The following is a 20000-nucleotide window of genomic DNA, read 5'->3' as shown; positions in this document are numbered from 1 at the left end:
GTACTAAGATGCCTGTCTTTGTGGGTACAGGACAGCATGAGCCAGTCTGGTACCCTACTGTTAAGAAAGCATGTGCACATGTGTGTATTTTTTGGGTATGTGTGTATGCCTACATGTGTTTTGTTAGAAGTGCTTCAAATAAAAGTGCCTGTCATTGTTACATTTCTACATTCTTGTGTTGTATTGTAAAACATAGGAGCTGGTGTGTGAATGTGGAAATGTGTATATGTGTGTATGTGTATTTTGAAAGCGCTTTGAGACAACTTTAGTTGTGGTATTGTGCTATATAAATACAGATTATATTGTATTGTATTGTACTGTATTGTATTGTATGAACTTGCCCTCAGCATCATTAATAGACTCTGACCTGGGCTGAACTTGTCAAAATGGACCAGGCATTTTGTGGAATCGGTTCACCAGGCATTGAGGGAGACTATAAAGACTGTGACAACGTCTTTAGTCATCTAATATGAGTGATTTTGACTGCACCACCCAAAATACTTTATTTCTCTCTGACTGCTTAGAATAGAGCTGCTGTAGCAGCATGAGGACTGATACCTTTGAGGATATGGCCAGCCAGGCCAAAATCACCAATAGTCCACCGGGATGCCCTGGACGTCATATGCCCAGTCCAGCCCTGACTTTTACCATGTACCTCAGGGGTGGGGAACCAACCATTTTATCCGGCCCCCAACAATGTTATGCAGCTTCACATGGAAATATAACATATTTTGTAAAGGAATCTTAAGGAAATTACATTTGCAATACAATTAAGTTATATTTCAGAGGACTAAGAGAAAGTGGGTCTGTTCTAAAGCTGGCTCCCTTCACTATAGGCCTGAAGTGCAGGGGGAAATCCTGGTTTGTGTTCATAGTGCGGCTCTCGGAGGACTTTGGAGGAATTTGTAGTGGCCCCTCGAATGAAAAAGGTTCCCTCCACCTGATGTACCTTGTTGCCTGACAGCTCACAGAAGCGGGTGAAGTAGTAGCCTGCTCTGGGCTCCACCCGTAACGCCTGCATCATCCTCTCCATGCGCATACTCTCCAGGCCTCCGGGGGTGCTGTTGCCTGACAGTGGCCGTGAACGCCACACAGGCAGAGGCCTGCTGATGTAGTGGGCATGGAGATCTCCGTCATAAGATGAATGCAGATGGTGGGGTCTGTGGTGGGGTCTCTGCCACCTCTGCTGCTGTTGGGGCTCAATCAGGCCTCCTCTGTCACTGGCAGACCTCACCATGCAAAACAGTGGGCCCCTGTGACGCACATGCGCACATGCGCACATGCGCACATACGCACACACACACACGCATGCACGCACGCACAGGCACACACACACGCACACACACACACACACACACACACACACACACACACACACACACACACACACACACACACACACACACACACACACACACACACACACACACACACACACACACACACACACACACGTGAAGTGTGGCGAAATGCAGTCAGATGGCATAAAGAAATTACATTAGTAAAGAAATCTTTTGCCATGTTTGATATAATTGAGTAACAACAAAATAACCTGCAAAACAAGGAAACAATTCCTCCCCTCAAATAACTCTATTATGGTTTCCCCCTTGTCTGGTTTTGTTTCCCCACCTTACTTAGGAAATGTGGCCTCTATGTGTTGCTCCTTCATACAGGCACGCACACACGCACACGCACACGCACACGCACACGCACACGCACACACACACACACACACACACACACACACACACACACACACAAGGGGAAACAAAACAAAGCCTGCTATAAAATCTATAAAAGCTGCCCTTACCAGTATGTAAGCAGCTCCTCAGTTAGATGGGCCTGGACACCAAGCAGTTTATTATCCGTCCAGCAGGTGGCACTAGCAAGGCCAAGTCTAGACAGAAGCTCTGTGCTGAGAGCTTGGGGACCATTGCTCAGCATATACTGATTACGCATCTTTAGCAAGTGCCTAAAAACAGCCAGAGAAATAAATATTAAAAGCAACTGTGTTGCGATACATAAAGCAACAGGGTGTAGTTTTTATTTTTACAGATTGCTCTTCAGGTTAGGCACGGAATAGTCTCCCATTTTGCACTACAGAGACACCTCTCTACTCTAAAATGATTTGGTGGTTATGTGAGCCTGTGTGACTTCAGTGCTTTTCACCATGTAACAAGTTGATGAAACAACCTTGAAAAACTTATTTTAATATAAATCTGCACAATGTTGTTGCATTGTCCTCCATACTGAATCTTCAGCACTGGTTATGTATTTACTGTACACTAGGGCTAGCAGACCAACACCATCTCTCTTGCTGATCTACCTGGATTTGCTCTGTGGGTTCTGCAGGGTCCTCAGTCTCTCGATGTCCATCCACAGACGCAGGACCTTCTCCCCAGGGGTGCCCTGTAAAAAACCCTTAAAGGCCTCCAGGGAATGTCTGCAGCCATGGAAACGCAAACAGGTGCCCTGCTGTCCTCCTCCTCCTCCTCCTCCTCCACCTCCTCCTCCTCCACCTCCTCCTCCTGAGGTGGTGGACTTGTCCTTGGCCTTGCCTGGGCTGCAGTGGTAATTAAAAGCATCCATTTCAGCTCTTGCCCATTCTGAGGGTGACATGGGCTCCTCTATAACCCCGGACTCCTGCTGAGCCTGAGGGCTGTTTCCTGAGGACACAGCAGCACTGACAATGCTGCCTGCCTCCAGCTCAGACACGGCCACCTGCAAGACCTACACACACACACACACACGCACGCACGCACGCACGCACGCACGCACGCACGCACGCACGCACGCACACACACGCAGGCGCGCACACACGCACACAGCGAAAGACAGAGGATGTACTGTAAGTGGTGTAATGGTTAGGGAGATGAGCTGTAGATCACAGGGTTGCAGGTTCATATCCCGCCCTGACCTCTCCCGACACCTCCATCCATAGCTGAAGTGCCCTTGAGCAAGGCACCTATCCCCACATTGCTCCAGGGACTGTAACCAATAACCTGTAATATCTGTAAGTCGCTTTGGGTAAAAAAGCCTCAGCTAAGTGTAATGTAAATTACTTTTTCCCATCCCTTCATGGTCCTCCTCCCATCCTCTTGCCAAGATATTGAATACAACTTTGATCACCAATGACGACAAGCCTCTTGTCATGAGCCAGAGGCCACCAGGAAGAATGGAAGCAATTAATTTGACCAGAGAGACAGACAGAGAGGCAGACAGACAGGCAGACAGGCAGAGAGATAAGGGTAGGGCACTGCGCTATTACGATGGGGACCTGGGTTCGATTCCAGCCCAGCTAGGGTAATTTCCCGATCCTCCCCCTTCTCCCTCTCCCGCTCATTTCCTGTTCAACTCTTCACTGCTCTATTGTAATGAAGGCCAAAAATGCCCCCCACCACATTATAGCATTAGCAACTTCAGCTGAGTGGTGTAAAAAGTGACCTGCTGAACCAAGCTGTCGATGAGATGTCCCTCCATGGCATCGGTGGTGGCTGTGGTGGAGCCCGTTGGCGAGGGCAGTGATGGGCATGAGCATGGGACGACTTCCTCCTCCTGCTCCTCTGATTCAGTCATGTACAAACAGCCTCCAGCCCCGGCCGCATCAGCCTCCACTCCCATGGCATCCTCAGGTTTCCCCTTGCCTGAGGAGGAGATGGAGGAATAGGAGGTGAATACATAGAGGGGAGAGGACGAAGAGGAGGAGGAGGAGGAGCAGGAGGAATGGAGTTGAAGAGACCTTAGGAAGTCTGGGACAGGAGCCAGCCACAGTCTCCTGTTTTTTATAGCTACCCCCACTTTCCACCACCACTCTCCCCTCTTGAGGCATGATCAAAGAAACATACACGTCTTTTCTGATTTTCACTTCTCTGTCTCTCCATTTCTATTTCTATTTCTCTCTCGCTAGTGACCTTTCTCCCTTTTAATGTAAAAAAAGGCACCTGACGGGACTTATGAGCAGCTTAAACTGTAAACCCAAATCGGTGCATTGTGCAGACGTGTCACATATCTGACACTCTCGGGATGAAAAATGGTGCGGCTGTGTGCGTACTGCATGTGATTGTGGCCCAAACTCTATTGACAGCTTTCAGAAGTTTCTCATTTCCTCTCCTCTACTTCTCTTCTCTTCACTTGACTTCACTTCACTTACCATCCAAGAGCTGTTGAGTAGAGTCAGACGGCTTTTCCTTCTCCTCCTCCCTGATGAAAGACAGCGTGCCCTGCTGCGGGACAAATCACAAAGGATGATGTTTGCAAGCCGTGCCACTGACACTCCACACAGTAAATGACGTAGTGTTAATTCAACACTAATAGGGTCAAATGTAACACATGTTGTGTCTGTCCTACCTCTCTAAGTGTTGAATTAGTGTGAATTGAAGTGTGAATTAACTTTATTGGTTCATTGGATCTTTTGGTTCATCACTGTTACTTGTCCTGTCTTGCACTTTAATGTCGGTCTGAAAATGTCAGTCCTGTGCATGTCTATGTCCTGGCATGGTATAGCAAGAGAAACATAATTTCAATGTCAGTTCTTGTATGACCTGTGTGCATATGAAGAAACTGACAATAAAAGCTGGCTTGACTTGACTTGACTTGATTTACACCACTCTATTTACAGTGCATTAGTCCCCTTTTGTCTTTCATGTAACTCAATCCACTTTCTCTTCTTGTGCCCTCTCATCTTGATGGACCACAACACAGAACTAAGGGTTCCCCCACATGCCTCAAAGTAGCTCTACCACAGCCAGTCAATCTGCAACACCATCCACACACACACACACAGTCAAAATGCCTTGGCAAACTTGTAAAAGCCTGACAGCCAGCCTCTTTGCCGTCAGTCGACTAAATGGCATGCACTTTAATAATGTTTACGCTCTGTTAATTTCTTCACAATTATACGGCACTCATTGCATTGACATCATCCTCGATCAAAAGGCTCAGTACCACACAAGGCCTAGCGTCATTAACCTCATCAAGACGTGACAAATTTCATGAGGGCCCTCAGTCAAAACAGTTTAGTTGTAGGTCAAAACTCGCTTGTGGAGGAGATGAGATGTCTTGAAGCTCCAAAAAGAAGTCCAGTTGCCGTCAGCTAAACTCTTTTCACCTGGAGGAATGAGAATCTTCACAGTCTCCTGAGTAGAGTCGGGGCTGGACTGGGTAAAAAAAAGCCACCAGGGCATTTATGGTTTATACTGGCCCCTCACTCGTACAAGCCGTTTCCATACAATACCCTGCTTGACACAATGCACTGTCTACATTGAAGATGGACCAAAGTCCTAGTCCCTAAGAAATTAAGACAAACAAAAAAAATATGGTATCGGCACAAGAGAATAGTTGGCCCACCGGGAAATGGCCTGTATGCACCATTACCAATCCAGCCCAGAATACAGTAGAGTTAATTCATTGATGCCAAAGGGATATTGCAGTGAGAACCTTGTGAAGAGAGTGTGGTGGTGTGCAGCAAGCAGGGGGGTGCGGATAGACGGTGCAGGACACTGAGGAGGAGTCAGCATCACCCACTCTCAAACTTGGACACTCCAACTGGGAAAGGAGCTTCACCAACCTTAGGCAATACAAAACAAGACAACAATGATTGTATCTGACATTGGCGATTTGTAAATTCCAAAAGAAGTAGGCAAACAAACAGTTGTCAAAAGACAGAACATGGACCAGACACATCATCCTGTTCTCAAAATGATGCCAAATGAAATTAAATCACTCTGCAGGGATTTGCAAATGAATTGTGCTGGTGTTGCTGTCCTTAGCAGTGAAGGGTTGGCTACAGCACAGGTTCAGAACACATCCCTTTTAATTGCACCATGGCCGTCTTGGGTGAATGAGTTACGCAATAAGGGAGGTGAGGTTTCAGGTGGTGAGTTACTTATTGCCTCTCAACAGATGACTGTGGTTACTCGTGAGACTTGGCTGTCACCAAACACTTGTACTAGGCTACCCCATAACACACAGCAGGAACTGCTCAGGTGGAGTCGATAAACACAAGCTGCCTTGTGTTGGATCCCTTTTGTTAAAAGGTATTGTCAAGATTTCTTCACCATAGCCTACCAAATAGTGTACCAAATAGTGAAATGGCAAAAAAAGCAGATTAAAGAAGGAAAAAACCCAGCAACAACATTATTTTGGCTCAATGTAGAAAAGAAATCTAGCTCTTCCAACAGCTACAACTGGTCTACTTCTACTACTAGCCTACTACTACTACTACTACTACTATAATAATAATAATAATAATAATAATAATAGTTATAATAATAATAATACCTGTATTCAAAGTAGAAGTCACTTTGTAAGAACAAGGGTAGTCTTGATTTCTTAACCCACTGCATGCCTTGTTCTCTGTCCAAACACTGAAACATATTTCATGTTAGATATTTTTTACCATGTCTTTCTTTGCCACCATCATCCCTTATTTATTTGTTTTTTATTTGTAAGCCTACTTGTAAATATTTCCAAACTGAACATCAAGCTCTCACCAAAACTGTGTAAGAGTTGTCAAACATTGGGACTGCGGTGAGCCACGGCGAGCCAGTGAGAATTTTGTATTCATATTCACGCAACGCCACCCGAATGCGGCTGTGGACAGATTCTTCTGCATCGCTCACCACCTCAAAAGCCCCACTTTGCGCATTGAACTGAATGGTTTCTGCAAACGTCTAAAGTAGAAAAAAAAATCATGAAAGCGAAGGAGAGGGGCGCAGGGTACATACACAAACAAAATAGAAAAGAGTTCTTACTGGGAGACCAAGGAATTCGTTTAGGAAGTCCACCAGAACATAGTCAGTACCCAAGTTGTCTTCCTGTAAACGGAAAAATGTCAAATAGGCCTACCTATATCAAAAGCCATGCTATGTCTAAAAGAAAAAACTAATAGGCCAAGGGCTGTGCGCAAATAGTTAATCATACGGGCTTGCTTCATTTTTGGCGATGTTTTCAGTTTGCCATACAGACATTTCATGCAAACAAATTAAGTCTAAAGCCCATCGACTTGCAAAAGTGAAGGGTAGGCCTACTTACAAGAGTGCTATTCCAAAGATGCCCTGTCGATGAATCTAAAAGAATAGCAGCATCACACGAAATCAGAACGCAGCATAGAATTCAGAGCCTTCATCACAGATTGTTGGATGCGCACAGCTCACCTGTAGTCACCAACATTTCATGACAGAGGTAGTCGGATCTCCAACGCGCGTTTAGCTACAGCTCATGGAAAATATATAAAAAGTCGTGACTACTTTACGGAGTGACTATAACTCATGTAGCCAGACTACTTCCACCTTTGAAGGTTGCCATGGAGGTAAACTCAATCACAAGGAGTTGGCACAATGATTTAATAGCCTAAGGGTCATTTGTTCACAGCCTGACTCCACCAGATGGCGTAGTTACCCTTTTAAAAGAACATACGCCATACGCACTAAAACGTGAACACTGAAGTGCATAAGTGCATAATTTGAGATGCACTTCAAGACAGGTCCTGGCCATATAATTAGAATATCATGAAAAAGTTTATTCATTTCCCATTAACTTTCATGGCTTGTAGATGCATTGCCCACATTTTAATCTATGAATCATTCATTTGTTTATTTTGTATGTTGGCCTTCCAGCTCCAAAAAACATGAATTGAGGAATTCACACCATTAGAATATTGTAATTAAATCACAATTTTCTTCTGGGAAAAAAGAAATTCAGGTCACATCAAATCAGTTGAAATTTGGTACTTTCTACATAACATGTCAATCTTCATTAAATACATTGAAAATTAATGGGTTTTATTTCTAGTGGGTTAGAATTAAACTGGTGAGTTAAAATCAAAACGTGGCGTGGAAATCTACGGGGTATATTGAAGAGTGAAGTGTGGGTCACCAGATCAAACAAACAAAAACAACTGACAGCAAAGCATCAAGGATATCTGGGGCTTCCATAACTCCATAACTCCCATGCAATGCCTCTGCCATTGACTTCAATGTTAAACGCATCATGGCAGTGATTGAGACAGACAGTCCTAACCAAGTATTAAACATTGACATGTTATGTAGAAAGTACCCAATTTCAACTGATTTGATGTGACCTAATTTTCTTTTTTCTTTTTTTCAGAAAGAAAATGGTGATTTGAATTCCTATCTAATTTGAATTCCTCAATTAACGTTTTGGAGCTGGAAGGTCAAAATATGTAAAAATGAGCGAATGACTGGAATAGTTAAAAATGTGGGCAATGCATCTAAAAGCCATGAAAGTTAAACATTATTGATGGAATTATGGAAATAAATCAACTTTTTCATGATATTCTAATTATATGGCCAGGACCTGTACATGTGAAGGGTGGTCTTCCATGTTAGGACTTGATTCCATTGACAAGAAGGCTTCCAATCGATCTGCTGCTTGTGAAAAAAATATGACATGGCATAGTAGAGACTTATGTTTAGTAGAAGAACACACACACTTAGGATAACAGCCCATAAAAAGTAAAATGTGAACTTTATTAAAAGAATCCATGGAGTAACAGTACAGGCTAGTCAATATGTACAAATATAAAAACAGATATAAAAACGTTGCAATACAGTACTGCCTACATTCAAACTGTGCAATAAAGCGCTGACAAATAGCTGCCAAGTTGATTGGAGTTGATCAGGAAAAATCAGATCAGATCAGTACTGGCAAATTGATCCTCGAGATCCATAAAATATAAAAACACATACAAGTACAAAAACATACAGACAACAAAACACACACTTTCAACGATATGGCCTTGTGACATCCCTTGAAAGGTTAACTCATAGTCAAAGCCCAAAAGCCTCATCACAATAGACAGCATTGTCCCCCATTTGGAGAGCAATACCACACATCTCTGCCTCTCTGGGGTCTTACTGCCTGCTTTCAAGCTAACCATGCGAGTCACTAATCCATGCACATGGGGACGCCATGCCAAAAGGTGCACGTTGTGCGTATTGCGTTTGGACTGCATCAGGTTATTTCCAGCGCTTCACAGTCGTCGGATGTTGCGTTTGCTCTGGGCACTACCGGCTAGCACGTCCTTTTTGCTGCGCCGCTTGGCGGAAAGGTGGGCACAGTCGCGGGAGCCGTGGTAGGCGCAGAGGCACGCTGTGCAAAAGCTGAAGCCGCAGTCCTTCCGGCTGCACACGCCCTCCCGCTTCACAGAGTGGCACTTGGCGGGGCGCTGGCACCGTGGACATGGCTTCAGCCACTCGTCATTGAGGAGAGTCTTCGCCACCTAAAGGAAGACAGGATTGAACAATTTACACAACTGAACACCTTAAAAAAGGTGATGGCACGCTAAAAAACTTTTAAAACAATGTTGGCAGGGAACAAATCAGCCATCTTGTTTCAGAGTTTTCAAACTTATTTTATCAGAGTGGATCAGTTGTTAACAGGTAGCATTTCCTGATCCCCAACCAGATCATAAAGCCCGTCATGTTGCCTAGAAAAAATTATTGTGCTGCATCAGTATTCTATTCAACAATCCTCTTCAATATTCAATACTTAACACCTTCCCATTCACAGATGTTCTTTTCATTCCAATACTACCTCAACCTCAAGAAAATAATTTAGGCTACCAGGGCTTATCGTCGTCTTCAGCTCACGAAAAAAATCTACCGTTTATGATTTACAGCTGTGGATAAAATACTATGATGCAGCTGGACGCAGGATCATGAGAAACTGTCAAATGTGAAGGCTCCCTCAACAATGTTCAAGCAGGCATGGAGATCCGGGCCAAGGCCTATGTACACCGATTCAAACAGCATTGCAGCGCAATGGTGGATTTTGCCATTTTAGTTACCCTCCACACTTGTGGCACTTTATGTAGCAAACAAGCATAGTAGCACCAGGTGGATTTCGAGGATCTCAGACAAAAATAGAAGTTAATCGTAATCAACAGCTGGCAGACTTTGGACGATTAGACTATTGGAAACAATGGAATCGAATGTGGGCAGAGCAGTGCTCAGAGTCTGCTCTTTGTCGGAACTGATGTGAGATGGAGTTGTCATCGAAATTATATTTGATTTGGGGACCCACCTGAAGGTAGTCCTCCATTTTGCTGGGCCGGTTGGAGGTGTGCTGGATAGGAGTGCCAGACAACCTCCTTGACGGGGTGGCTGATGGGGTGTGAGACTGGGCCTGGACAGAGTGCAGCGCTGATCTGAAGGACAGGTTCAGCCGCGTCTCTGCATCCGGGACATGTAAAGGACTGGCCATCTACAAAACATTCAACAATTCAGTCATTTCCCAAAGCTAAAGGTCATGTACACACAATAACGTACTGTACAACACTTTCAAGCATAACATTGATGCAAAAAAAAGGGCAATTTGACCATGAGGTCTGAGAGTATTTTTTGTACACAATCTAAGTTCAGTACAGCAGTTCAAATACAAGGAGTGAAATAGTCTTCAATAAGCCTCCAGTATTACCTCAAGTGCCTTCTTCACTTCCGCCAGGTAGACTTTTCTCTTGTGACAGGCCTTCTTATTTTGATGCATAATCTCATCCCAGACGTCAGACACCTTCCCAAAACTATTGGAGGGAAAAATGTGCTTAGGAGACTCATTTCCAATAATAAACAAAAGAGAAAGAGAACAAAGAGCAGATTCCATAATTTCTCAATATCGTGCACTAGCTAGGCCCACCTTCTGGTTTCTTTAAAGAGAGAGAGAGAGAGAGAGAGAGAGAGAGAGAGAGAGAGAGAGAGAGAGAGAGAGAGAGAGAGAGAGAGAGAGAAGCCAACTTACTTGTAGATGTCTTGGCCAGACAGCTGGCCCAGTATCATGGCCAGGACATGCCTGAGGTTCCTCTTCCTAAGTTCTGCCACTATGTCCATCTGGCCAAAGCCCATCTTCCTGCCGATGAGTGCGCTCAGGTCCTTGGTTGGCCGCGTGGCAGTGGCATCGTCCTCCTCCTCCGCTGTGGCCTTTAACAGCTCCTCCAGGCTGGTCTGCTCTGGCAGCATGCGGGCGCTGCGCCGGCTCATGGCGTATACAGCATGCAGTGCGGGCGTCAGGGACAGGTCCTGCAGCTTGGCCTGGGTGGCGCTGAGCGGGGTCCCGTCCAAGAAGGGGTCATCATCTTCTTCAATGGGGAGGCAGCGGAGCTGAGATCCGTCCAGGGACTGTTTTTGGGGTTTTGTACAGGGTGTGTGGCTGGTGGTGGCTAGCCGGGTGTCGTCCTCGGACTGCGAGCCCCCTTCCCTGAGCGTGGAGAGCCTGCGCTGGCGCTCGAGTCTGGAACGCCGCTTCACCTCGGCCAACCGTTTCGCTTCCTTGCCCCCAGGGGTGGCCGAGCGAATCAGCTCCTGGAAGGAGCCATCACAGTCCAGCGAGGAGTTCTGAGACTTGTCCAGGCCCAGGGAGCTGAAGCCACTGTCGGTAGAGGGGGTGTCGGCAGAGGGGGTGTCTTTGAGACGGGAAACCGGTGTGAGCAAAGGGGTGTTCAAGAGGGAGAGACTGTCTGAGAGGTTGGTGCCCACTTGGTTGACTGGTGTTTTGAGGTTGTCACTGCCCGGCAGAATAAAATCTCCGCTCTTAGGGGTTTGGGGAATGTTTGCTTCTAGGAGACCAGAAATGATGCTTTCATCAAAGTCTGCGTTGGGGTCACAGTTGGAGGGCTTGCTCTCAAAGCTTGGGTTGGCCAACGGGAGGGCGCAGTCTTCAAGAGTGGAAGTTCTCACAAGAGAGAACATGGACCGCCAGCCTCTACCACACACAGCATCGTTCTCAACCTTTAAAGTGCTTGTTGCAAAGTTCTCCACCCCAGCTGCATCAGGAGAGTTAAAGTCCAGACTCCCTCGAAGCGGCCCTTTGCGTATAGATGACCGGGCAAGGGCACGATGTCCAGAGGACTTGGGGCTGCCCGGTTTACCATCTGTTGCGGCTTGTGGATCCAGCAGGCGTCTTCGTAGAGAGCCATCTTTCTTGTGGACCCGGGGTGTCTCACACCAGGTAGTTTTAAGTGCTTGCTCTTTTGGAAGGTCCTTTTCAGGACATCTTGGTGGCTCATCCAAGCCATTTTTGGTTGTGTTGATGGAGAGCACAAATACATAGTTGTGATCAAGGTTTTTCTGTGGCGTCTTTGGTGTGTGTTCCATTACACAATGGCCCATACATTGGTCTCCGACTTGTCCCATTGGCGGAGTGTGTAGTGCCTTCATGTGGTAACCTTTTGACCCACTGAAGCACGGGGCAGAAGTAAAAGCCTGACTGTATTCCATGTTAGTGTTTTTCAACTGTCCAGTAAAAGAGAGCAAGCTGTCCTGTGGGAGGAAAAACAAAGAATTAGCATGTTTCACAGCAGTGTTTAAACTATATTTTTTAAAAATCCTACAAACATTAAAACTTAAAAGCAAAACATGTATATATGTGTGTAAGACAAAACTTAACCCACGACAATACGCCTTTTACAAGAAGTTGGCCAACATTAACATGGGCCTACAAAATAGCGGTAACTTATCTAGATAGCATTTGTCGGCGCACTGTAAACATTACATTAGCTTGGAAAAAAAAACCCAATTTATTTACTGCAGCAACAATTAACAAAAGAAATCCTTGAATAATTAATACTGACCAACAAGAAAGTTGTAACCAAGAACTTTATGTCGGCTTTCGTACTGTAGACAAGTTTGTCTTCATAAATGCGTTCGTTCTGGTTGTGGCAACATCAACAACAATGACATCATTACTATGGTTATTAAAAGCCAGGCGCGTGCAACAGAATCTGAAAGAGGAGATTCCTCGTGGCCATAGGCCCAGAATAGCTCGAGGGGTAAAGAAATCCCATATCTGTCAAACATCCCGCTCAATCTTGAACTGAAAGCGCCAATGCATAACTCCTCCTATCCTCGTCCCTTGGGTCGGGTGACCGGTAGTCCACGCCAGCTGAAGTGTATACAGCAACCAAAGACTTTTTTGTACGACCAAAAATAGTTTATCTAAGCATGGTTTAATGCTGGAAACAAGTGTCATCGTTGTTGGTGCAATGCTTGGACGCAATATCGCCATGCACTGTGTAGTAGGTCACTTCCTAGTTCCGAACATAACGCTAGCAAGCCATTGCCAATATTAATCATCACCTGTACATTAACAACACTAGGCCAGCAATTCATCAAATTCTGAAATCCGCTACGCTCATTCAGGTCACCAATGAAAACATATCTTACCTTAAATCCAAATTCACTACAAAACACAGCAAACACTCAAACACACCAACACCTCCGCCATTTGCCATAGCTCTAGAGCTACTCGTGTAAACCAACGCGCATCGTGAGAGTAGAAATAGGCTAGGACTAGCTGGACGCAAACAATTCCGCCCGTTCCCCGCTTTATTCATGCATCATGAAACGTTAGTGCATCGATGATATGGCTTCTAATCAAAAATAAGACAGTTGAAAACAACACCTGTGTTTCAATCTGTTGTACTTACATGGCATAAAAGACTGCGTCTCCACACGTCTCAACACCCTGTACAAAACGACGGAATGGTCTGTGATCAGACTGCTCAAAGCTCCAGCTGCGACCGACAGGCAAGGACCTCCTTTCAAATTTGGTGCGCGTGGATCTGATTGGTGGGTGACGTAATTTCCGCATGTGTCAGAAGCGTAAAAAACAAAACTTCCTACTTCTAAATGTTTTTAATTATGACGGCTTGTTGTTTGGTTATTATCATTGCTGTATGCATTTTAACACCAGGAAACTGCTGAAAAAAGCAGAGCTTGACTTGTTACAAAGTTGTTTTTACGTCTCTGCTTGTAGCGTGGAAGGCACCAGGAAGTGTGTTCCGCAGGTTTCCATAGCAACAACACTATGCTCACTGAGGTGCGCTTACCAGAAGCTAAACAGTTTGTCATTTAAAAGAATTATTTTCACAAAGACCAGGACCCACTCTTGACAGCTGTAATTATTTTATGGTAAGGATAACATTTTTGTGTTCCTGTCCTGCTATTCCTCGTCAGTCTATAGTCTAGTTAGCCAAGATAGGTCAATTTCAAGTTGCACACAATGAGCTAAGCACATCCCGAGCAAAGTAAGTTAGTGCCTTTGATGAAGAATGTTGAAATACGATGCAGGAGACTGGGGTTGGTTATCACCTTTTTTTCCCCTTTTTTTTACTTGAATCTAATTTCAGGAAAAACAGTAGACCTTTATTGCAATGCAACAGAGTCATTTCTATATAGCTCCAAATCCCAATGCTTCATGTGTCACATACGTAGTCATCATAGATACCATAGAATCGATTCTCTTCTCCTCAATATGGATTGTCAAAGGCACCTTGCGCAAATGTGACAACCAACACCATATGTTGCTGGTTGTCACAATGTTATTCTAATGGGGGAATTGAACATTACTAACTTGAATGCAGTGTGATAAAAATATTAAATGTAATGGATTTCACACACAAACTGAATTTTATGTCTGTCACAGGCAATGAAAAGTATTGTGACAACCAACCATATAAGTCAGTACAACCAACCCCCGAAAGCAGTGTGACAACCAACCCCAACTGATGGGCAATTCCAGCGTTATGGATGTGACATTTGGACTCAAAATGGCAACTAATGACTGAGCTAGTTTTTATTCTTTACCATTATAACAAGAAGTGTTGTATGTTTTAAAGACCTCCTATATTGGAGAAGTGATGAGGGGAAAATAATTCCCATAGTACATGTAGAGCCCAAGAAAATGACACAAAAGAAATGCTTTATGGATGTGATAGAAAAAAATACCCCTTTTCTCAGGTGACAACACATATTCATCAAAATCTGGGAAACTATTAACATAATATACAAATGTAGATATTAATTTGAAAAAAGAGTCTTAGTTGAACATGAAAATGCCTTTGTTTTAAATATTGCGCATTTCATGCAGACTCAGGGAAAGAAAAATCAGCGTTATGGATGTGACAACATTTTGTTATGGATGTGACGCGTCTGAAATCCACATTTTATCTGCTCGAGAAATCCATGATAACCCTTTGATCATATTTAACAACTATGTATACAAGTTAGAACTATCTCTTAAGTTCCTAAATAAGAATTGAGATGGGTGGTGTTTTGCTATTTTATGGATTTTAGCATAGCCTAAATGTCAGCTGTCGTGAAAGTACAGAATTGGGCAAAATCACAGTAAAATGACCCTTTTTTGATAATTTAAGCTAAAAAAGTGAGTATGAAGTGACCCATATATGACACACCCGTTCAACTTATGTACCTCGGTAATATAGAGGCCTTGGTGTCATGTTAGATATTATATTTTTCAATTGAAAGACAATTTCTTGTTTCATGGTCTGGTTGACGTTTGCATGGAATTGCCCTAATATGCTTTACTCTTATGGGGACTAGCTCCCACATGGATTGTCCTAGATGAGAAGAAATGGCAAAATTGTGGCTTACTCTTTATACTTTCAAATGGCCATACTGATTTTGTCAGCCCATAGTGAAATGAGTGAAAAAAAAGACTTTTAATTTTCATGAAAATTTAAATTTTTATGTGAAAAACGCATTGTGTTGTCTCATGTCAAGGTTATAATGTTTTCACCTCCACTATCAACATAGATGTCCTGTGACACTTTTACAAATGTTTCTGTGTCAACAGTTTTGATCAGCGACTTTTAGAGGGTGATATATTTTGTGTGACAACCATAACTTGTGACAACCAACCCCGTTCTCCCCTACAGTATATTAACTAAACTTACCTAATATTTGTTTTATATGAATATGTGAAACAGATTGTACAACGCCCTTCTCTGTTTAATCATGAGTGCTAAAGTGGTGAACAGTATTCTGAACACTGAAGTGGTGGACTATTCTAACAAGATTCCAGTGGAGCATCTGGATTATGGTTATATTGAGAAGTGCACTGATGTGAAATACCTGGAAAAGATCTTAAAAGTTCTAAGGTGAGTAGAGGACTATAGCAAATACACGTACTGTATGCCATCTCAGGACCATAGCATCTACTTCTAAAAGGGTTGTGATCTACTCACAGTCCCCGATAACAGTCCACAAAAAAATCAACCCACATTATCCACATTTTAATGGGTCTTCAAAACACACACTGACACCATAACCTGCATCTCTGAAATACAAACAACCATGTACAGTACAATATTGCCTATGACCATTACCATGCATTTTAAACATTCAGGTCTGGAGAAGAAGGCATTTACCCTCATCTTATTGACTACTGTGAGAAACACATTGAGAAGCTCGACCCTAAGAGTCGCGCCCTCCGAAAAGACAAACCTGTGTCCTCAGCAGCAGCCCTACCCAGTGAAGAATGGAACCAGATTTCAGAGGAACTCAAGGTAACTCTTCTGAAGTTCTATTACACATACTCACAAGTTCTAATGCACATACACGCACATATTTATACACTCTCAGACACATTTTGGATCTACACAAAATGTCAGACTTTATTTCCACAGATACTGTAAATGTTTTAAAGTGTGCAGTTTGGCTTTGAATTTACATGTGTGTGTGTGTGTGTGTGTGTGTGTGTGTGTGTGTGTGTGTGTGTGTGTGTGTGTGTGTGTGTGTGTGTGTGTGTGTGTGTGTGTGTGTTTTAGTGGATTTTAGTGGATAGGATATGTTGGGCACATTGTCACAGCTTTAAGGACTCATTACACATTAAAATGGCCTTGCCTTGTGTGTCACAGTCATTTGCCTTGATGTGCATGAAAATGACTCTGTGTGTGTGTGTGTGTGTGTGTGTGTGTGTGTGTGTGTGTGTGTGTGTGTGTGTGTGTGTGTGTGTGTGTGTGTGTGTGTGTGTCTGTGTTTTTCCACAGAGCTGGGAGACAGAGATGCGGGTGGGTGATGTGCAGCTGAAACAGCTTCCCTTGTTTGCTGACGATGAAAATGTGCCGCCCATTCGAGGCTCTAACTGCTCCGTTCAGGTGAGCCTTTTGTCTTCCGGATCGTTCCCTGACGTCGGGGAGCTGCAGGCTGCATGGGTCAATTAGCACATAAAAGGTCACAGCACATTCACACAAGGGATCATCCCTTAACTATATGGGTAGCTAGGTGTTAACATCCCGTCTTTTCCAGTGTGCAATGCCTACTTCTCACACTGTTCTGTTGCACAGGGCACGTCTGCCAACGGAGAGAAAAAGAAGAAGGCAAAAAAGCCCCCTGTCCCCCGTGATTACAGGGAGTGGGACAAGTGAGTCAAATTAGTTGAATTCAATTCACTGTGTTGTTTCAGTTTTTCCCCAAAAAACATGACATTATTACAGACGTGATAGATATTGAAACTCTGAGTTATTAAATATATGTATCTTTGTATTGTTTTTTTTGTCCATCTGCAGACTTGATATTGAGAAAGAGTGTGCCAAAGTTGATGGGAAGTCAACCGGTGATGCAACCCGTACTGTCATCAACCATGGTCGCCCTCAAATTCAAAGAACACTGCGCACAAGCTGTAAGGCTGAGGATTATTTTCAAAATACAGTTTTATGTTGCTTGTCTAACAATGTGGCGCTTAATAAAGTATGTTGTATGTTGAATTGCAGCATTGACTGATCAAGAAAAGACTGTTCTAGCAAACCGCGAGAAGGACAAGGGCAACGAGGCTTTCAAAGCCAATGACTATGAGGAGGCAGTGGCCTATTATACAAGGTCAGTTGAGTTTACCTTAAATATATATTATTGTTTTTTTTATTTTTTTTATTAAATACTCTGCATCACTACCGCTCTATGAAAGCAAAGTATAGCAGCTACATGACCTTAGGAGCAGAAAAAATCCTTCTAACATTGTCATTGTTAAGAGAACTGTCAATCTGTTATCCCCGATCGTAAACACAGAGACAATGTCTGACGTTCTATTTGTCGTAAATATCAAAAAGTGTTTGATATCTACGATTTGCCATTGGCAACTCTTTGAACTGGAAAAATTCCATCTAGAATGTCACATACGCAGAGGAAATCTTGCCTGAAAATCACCTGCGATGGTCCTGGGGCCTAACATTCCACTGATTGTCGTAAGGGGGGGTTTCAGCCGAGAATTGGCCGATAGTCGTGTAGTTTGATACTTTTGATACTTTTAAATACTTCATTCTGCCTAATGAAGGTCTAGCACCGAAAGCTTGGAAGTCCAGTAAAGCTTTGCACAAAAAAAGACTTGAACTGTGCGGATTGTCTTTTTTTTTGTTCAAATAATTCTACTGAATCCTTCACCTTCGAAACAGATTCACTCAGAGAACCATTCACCACTTCACATATACTTCATCCATACCAAGAAGATTTTGCCACAAATCTAAAAGGATGCTACAAATCCTAATTTCCAGTCCAAACTCAATTTGACATAAATGTGTAGGCCTACTGCCCTATTGCCACTGTATGGAAGAATGATTCTGTCGAATTCCTTCTCCTTGCCTTTGTTCCATGTCGTTTGATAATAGTGAAAATCGTTAGACACGTTATATACGTGTTATTAGTCACCCCACAGCAGAATATAAGCAGTGAGTGGGGCGCTCTGTGATGCACTGTTCCGTCTGCAGGAGTCTGTCCATTATGCCCACGGTGGCAGCTTACAACAACAGGGCCCAGGCAGAGATCAAGCTGCAGAACTGGCACCGGGCCCTCAACGACTGCCAGAAGGTGCTGGAGCTGGAACCAGCCAATGCCAAAGGTAGGAGCCCATTTGTTCATCAATCCATCTGTCCGTCCGTCCATCCATCCATCCATCCATCCATCCATCCATCCATCCATCCATCCATCCATCCATCCATCCATCCATCCATCCATCCATCCATCCACCTGTCCATCCATCCATCCATCCATCCATCCATCCATCCATCCATCCACCTGTCCATCCAGACCATTTATTATAACAGTAATGAGACTAACCCTAGCCTCTCTTCACATGATCTATCATCTTATTCTTTAAAAAAATATTCTCTAGTGTATTTGTTGTCCATGAACACTTGCTCAGTTACATACTGTTGCTTAGGACACTCTACGTCTTGAAGTTGGATAAGCTTCGATGAATTTATTATTTGTGCCGCCGCTAACACCGTCAGAATTCGAAATGTGCTTCGTCGTGCCATTTGCAAACGTATCTAGGCCTACTGAATTCAGTTGAATTGAATTGCAGGATACACTGGGCTTTAGTAAGCACCAGTGAGTAGCTCTGTGTTCACACGGTTGTGTGGGTTTGCAGGTCTGCTGCGCCGTGCCACTGTACAGAAGCACCTGGAAAACCTGCAAGTGGCCGTGGATGATGTCAACACCGTCCTTCACATGGAGCCACACAATGAGATCGCAAAGGTAAACATAGTCTACTGATCGGTTTGAAACAGAACTTCTGAAATTCTCACAAATGTTGCCTCTTACGTAATGCGCAGCTTGTCACCAGTGCTGGAAGTTCCACTGTGGAATGCTGTAATTGTTGTTGAAAATAATTTACTACGATAGTAGAACATTACTACGACATTACACAGAGACTGCCCATTATGACTTGATTAGTTAGTGGCATTTGTTACGTAACAGCAAATTCATAACAGGGGGTATGTCTTTTTATATTAGGAGTTTGAAGAGTTTGAAAAGCCATAGCTTCGTTACCCTTAATGGTCACTAGATGGCAGTGTCCTGTCATCCACTGTATGGTCTATTCTCAATAAAGTGTACTCAAACCAACAATGTGTCCCTGAGTGAAAATGAGTGATTAAACTAATTGTTTCTTTAGAAACTCCTTCATGAGCTGAAGAAGAAGATGGCAGAAAAGGCCTCTGGCAGCAGGCCATCGAAGGGAAAGAAGATGTTGATTGAAGAGATAGAGGAGGAGGAAGAAGAAGGACAAGAGGAGGAAATGGAGGAGTGTGGTGAGTCTGAGTCAGATCCTCGTCATAACAACACTATTTCCTGTTTTACTCTCAGACTTCAGACAATGACACTGTGTATATGAGGACACCTTGTTTTTATTTGTTTACTGTAATGTGCATGCCATTGCCATGTCATGTGTAAGACACATTATGTCGATTTGAATTT

The 20000-nt window shown here is 43.7% G+C and overlaps 3 protein-coding genes across 3 annotated transcripts in view; 1 reads left to right on the top strand and 2 right to left on the bottom strand.

Annotated features, from left to right (window-relative positions):
- LOC134449816 (regulator of G-protein signaling 22) overlaps positions 1-7104 on the bottom strand; it is a gene marked incomplete at its 5' end in the record, with an annotated part of 27722 nt that extends 20618 nt beyond the window's left edge. Inside the window, 11 exons of the mRNA XM_063199924.1 lie at positions 950-1253; positions 1811-1972; positions 2327-2443; positions 2543-2721; positions 3445-3644; positions 4151-4223; positions 5437-5566; positions 6280-6365; positions 6492-6671; positions 6753-6815; positions 7033-7104. Of these exons, the coding sequence (XP_063055994.1) occupies positions 950-1253; positions 1811-1972; positions 2327-2443; positions 2543-2721; positions 3445-3644; positions 4151-4223; positions 5437-5566; positions 6280-6365; positions 6492-6671; positions 6753-6815; positions 7033-7104 (1566 nt within the window). The remainder of the gene's footprint in view (positions 1-949; positions 1254-1810; positions 1973-2326; positions 2444-2542; positions 2722-3444; positions 3645-4150; positions 4224-5436; positions 5567-6279; positions 6366-6491; positions 6672-6752; positions 6816-7032) is intronic.
- Positions 7105-8468: 1364 nt separating this feature from the next.
- On the bottom strand, positions 8469-12675 carry fbxo43 (F-box protein 43). Its single transcript, XM_063199567.1, has 5 exons — positions 12584-12675; positions 10756-12272; positions 10438-10540; positions 10045-10224; positions 8469-9241 (listed from the first exon to the last, which is right to left on the bottom strand). Exons 2-5 carry the CDS (start codon positions 12228-12230, stop codon positions 8993-8995), a joined length of 2007 nt encoding a protein of 668 aa, XP_063055637.1. The 5' UTR covers positions 12231-12272; positions 12584-12675; the 3' UTR covers positions 8469-8992.
- A 1150-nt stretch (positions 12676-13825) lies between these two features.
- spag1b (sperm associated antigen 1b) overlaps positions 13826-20000 on the top strand; it is a 31286-nt gene continuing 25111 nt past the window's right edge. The window contains exons 1-10 of the mRNA XM_063199566.1: positions 13826-13922; positions 15740-15910; positions 16159-16318; positions 16802-16909; positions 17099-17175; positions 17321-17433; positions 17525-17630; positions 18512-18642; positions 19174-19280; positions 19699-19834. Of these exons, the coding sequence (XP_063055636.1) occupies positions 15768-15910; positions 16159-16318; positions 16802-16909; positions 17099-17175; positions 17321-17433; positions 17525-17630; positions 18512-18642; positions 19174-19280; positions 19699-19834 (1081 nt within the window). The 5' untranslated portion in view covers positions 13826-13922; positions 15740-15767. The remainder of the gene's footprint in view (positions 13923-15739; positions 15911-16158; positions 16319-16801; positions 16910-17098; positions 17176-17320; positions 17434-17524; positions 17631-18511; positions 18643-19173; positions 19281-19698; positions 19835-20000) is intronic.

Source organism: Engraulis encrasicolus, chromosome 5 (assembly GCF_034702125.1).
Source record: "Engraulis encrasicolus isolate BLACKSEA-1 chromosome 5, IST_EnEncr_1.0, whole genome shotgun sequence".
NCBI lineage: Eukaryota > Metazoa > Chordata > Actinopteri > Clupeiformes > Engraulidae > Engraulis > Engraulis encrasicolus.
This window is presented reverse-complemented; position numbering and strand designations above follow the sequence as displayed.

What these genes read in the sequence shown, in the direction of transcription:
- fbxo43 (XM_063199567.1), bottom strand. Translation starts at nt 12,230, where the DNA reads ATGGAATACAGTCAGGCTTTTACTTCTGCCCCGTGCTTCAGTGGGTCA. An exon ending in TCTGGCCAAGACATCTACAA is followed by an intron (nt 10,541 to 10,755) that starts GTAAGTTGGCTT and finishes TCCCTCCAATAG; the next exon opens with TTTTGGGAAGGTGTCTGACG. An exon ending in AAATGGAGGACTACCTTCAG is followed by an intron (nt 9,242 to 10,044) that starts GTGGGTCCCCAA and finishes GTCTTCCTTTAG; the next exon opens with GTGGCGAAGACTCTCCTCAA.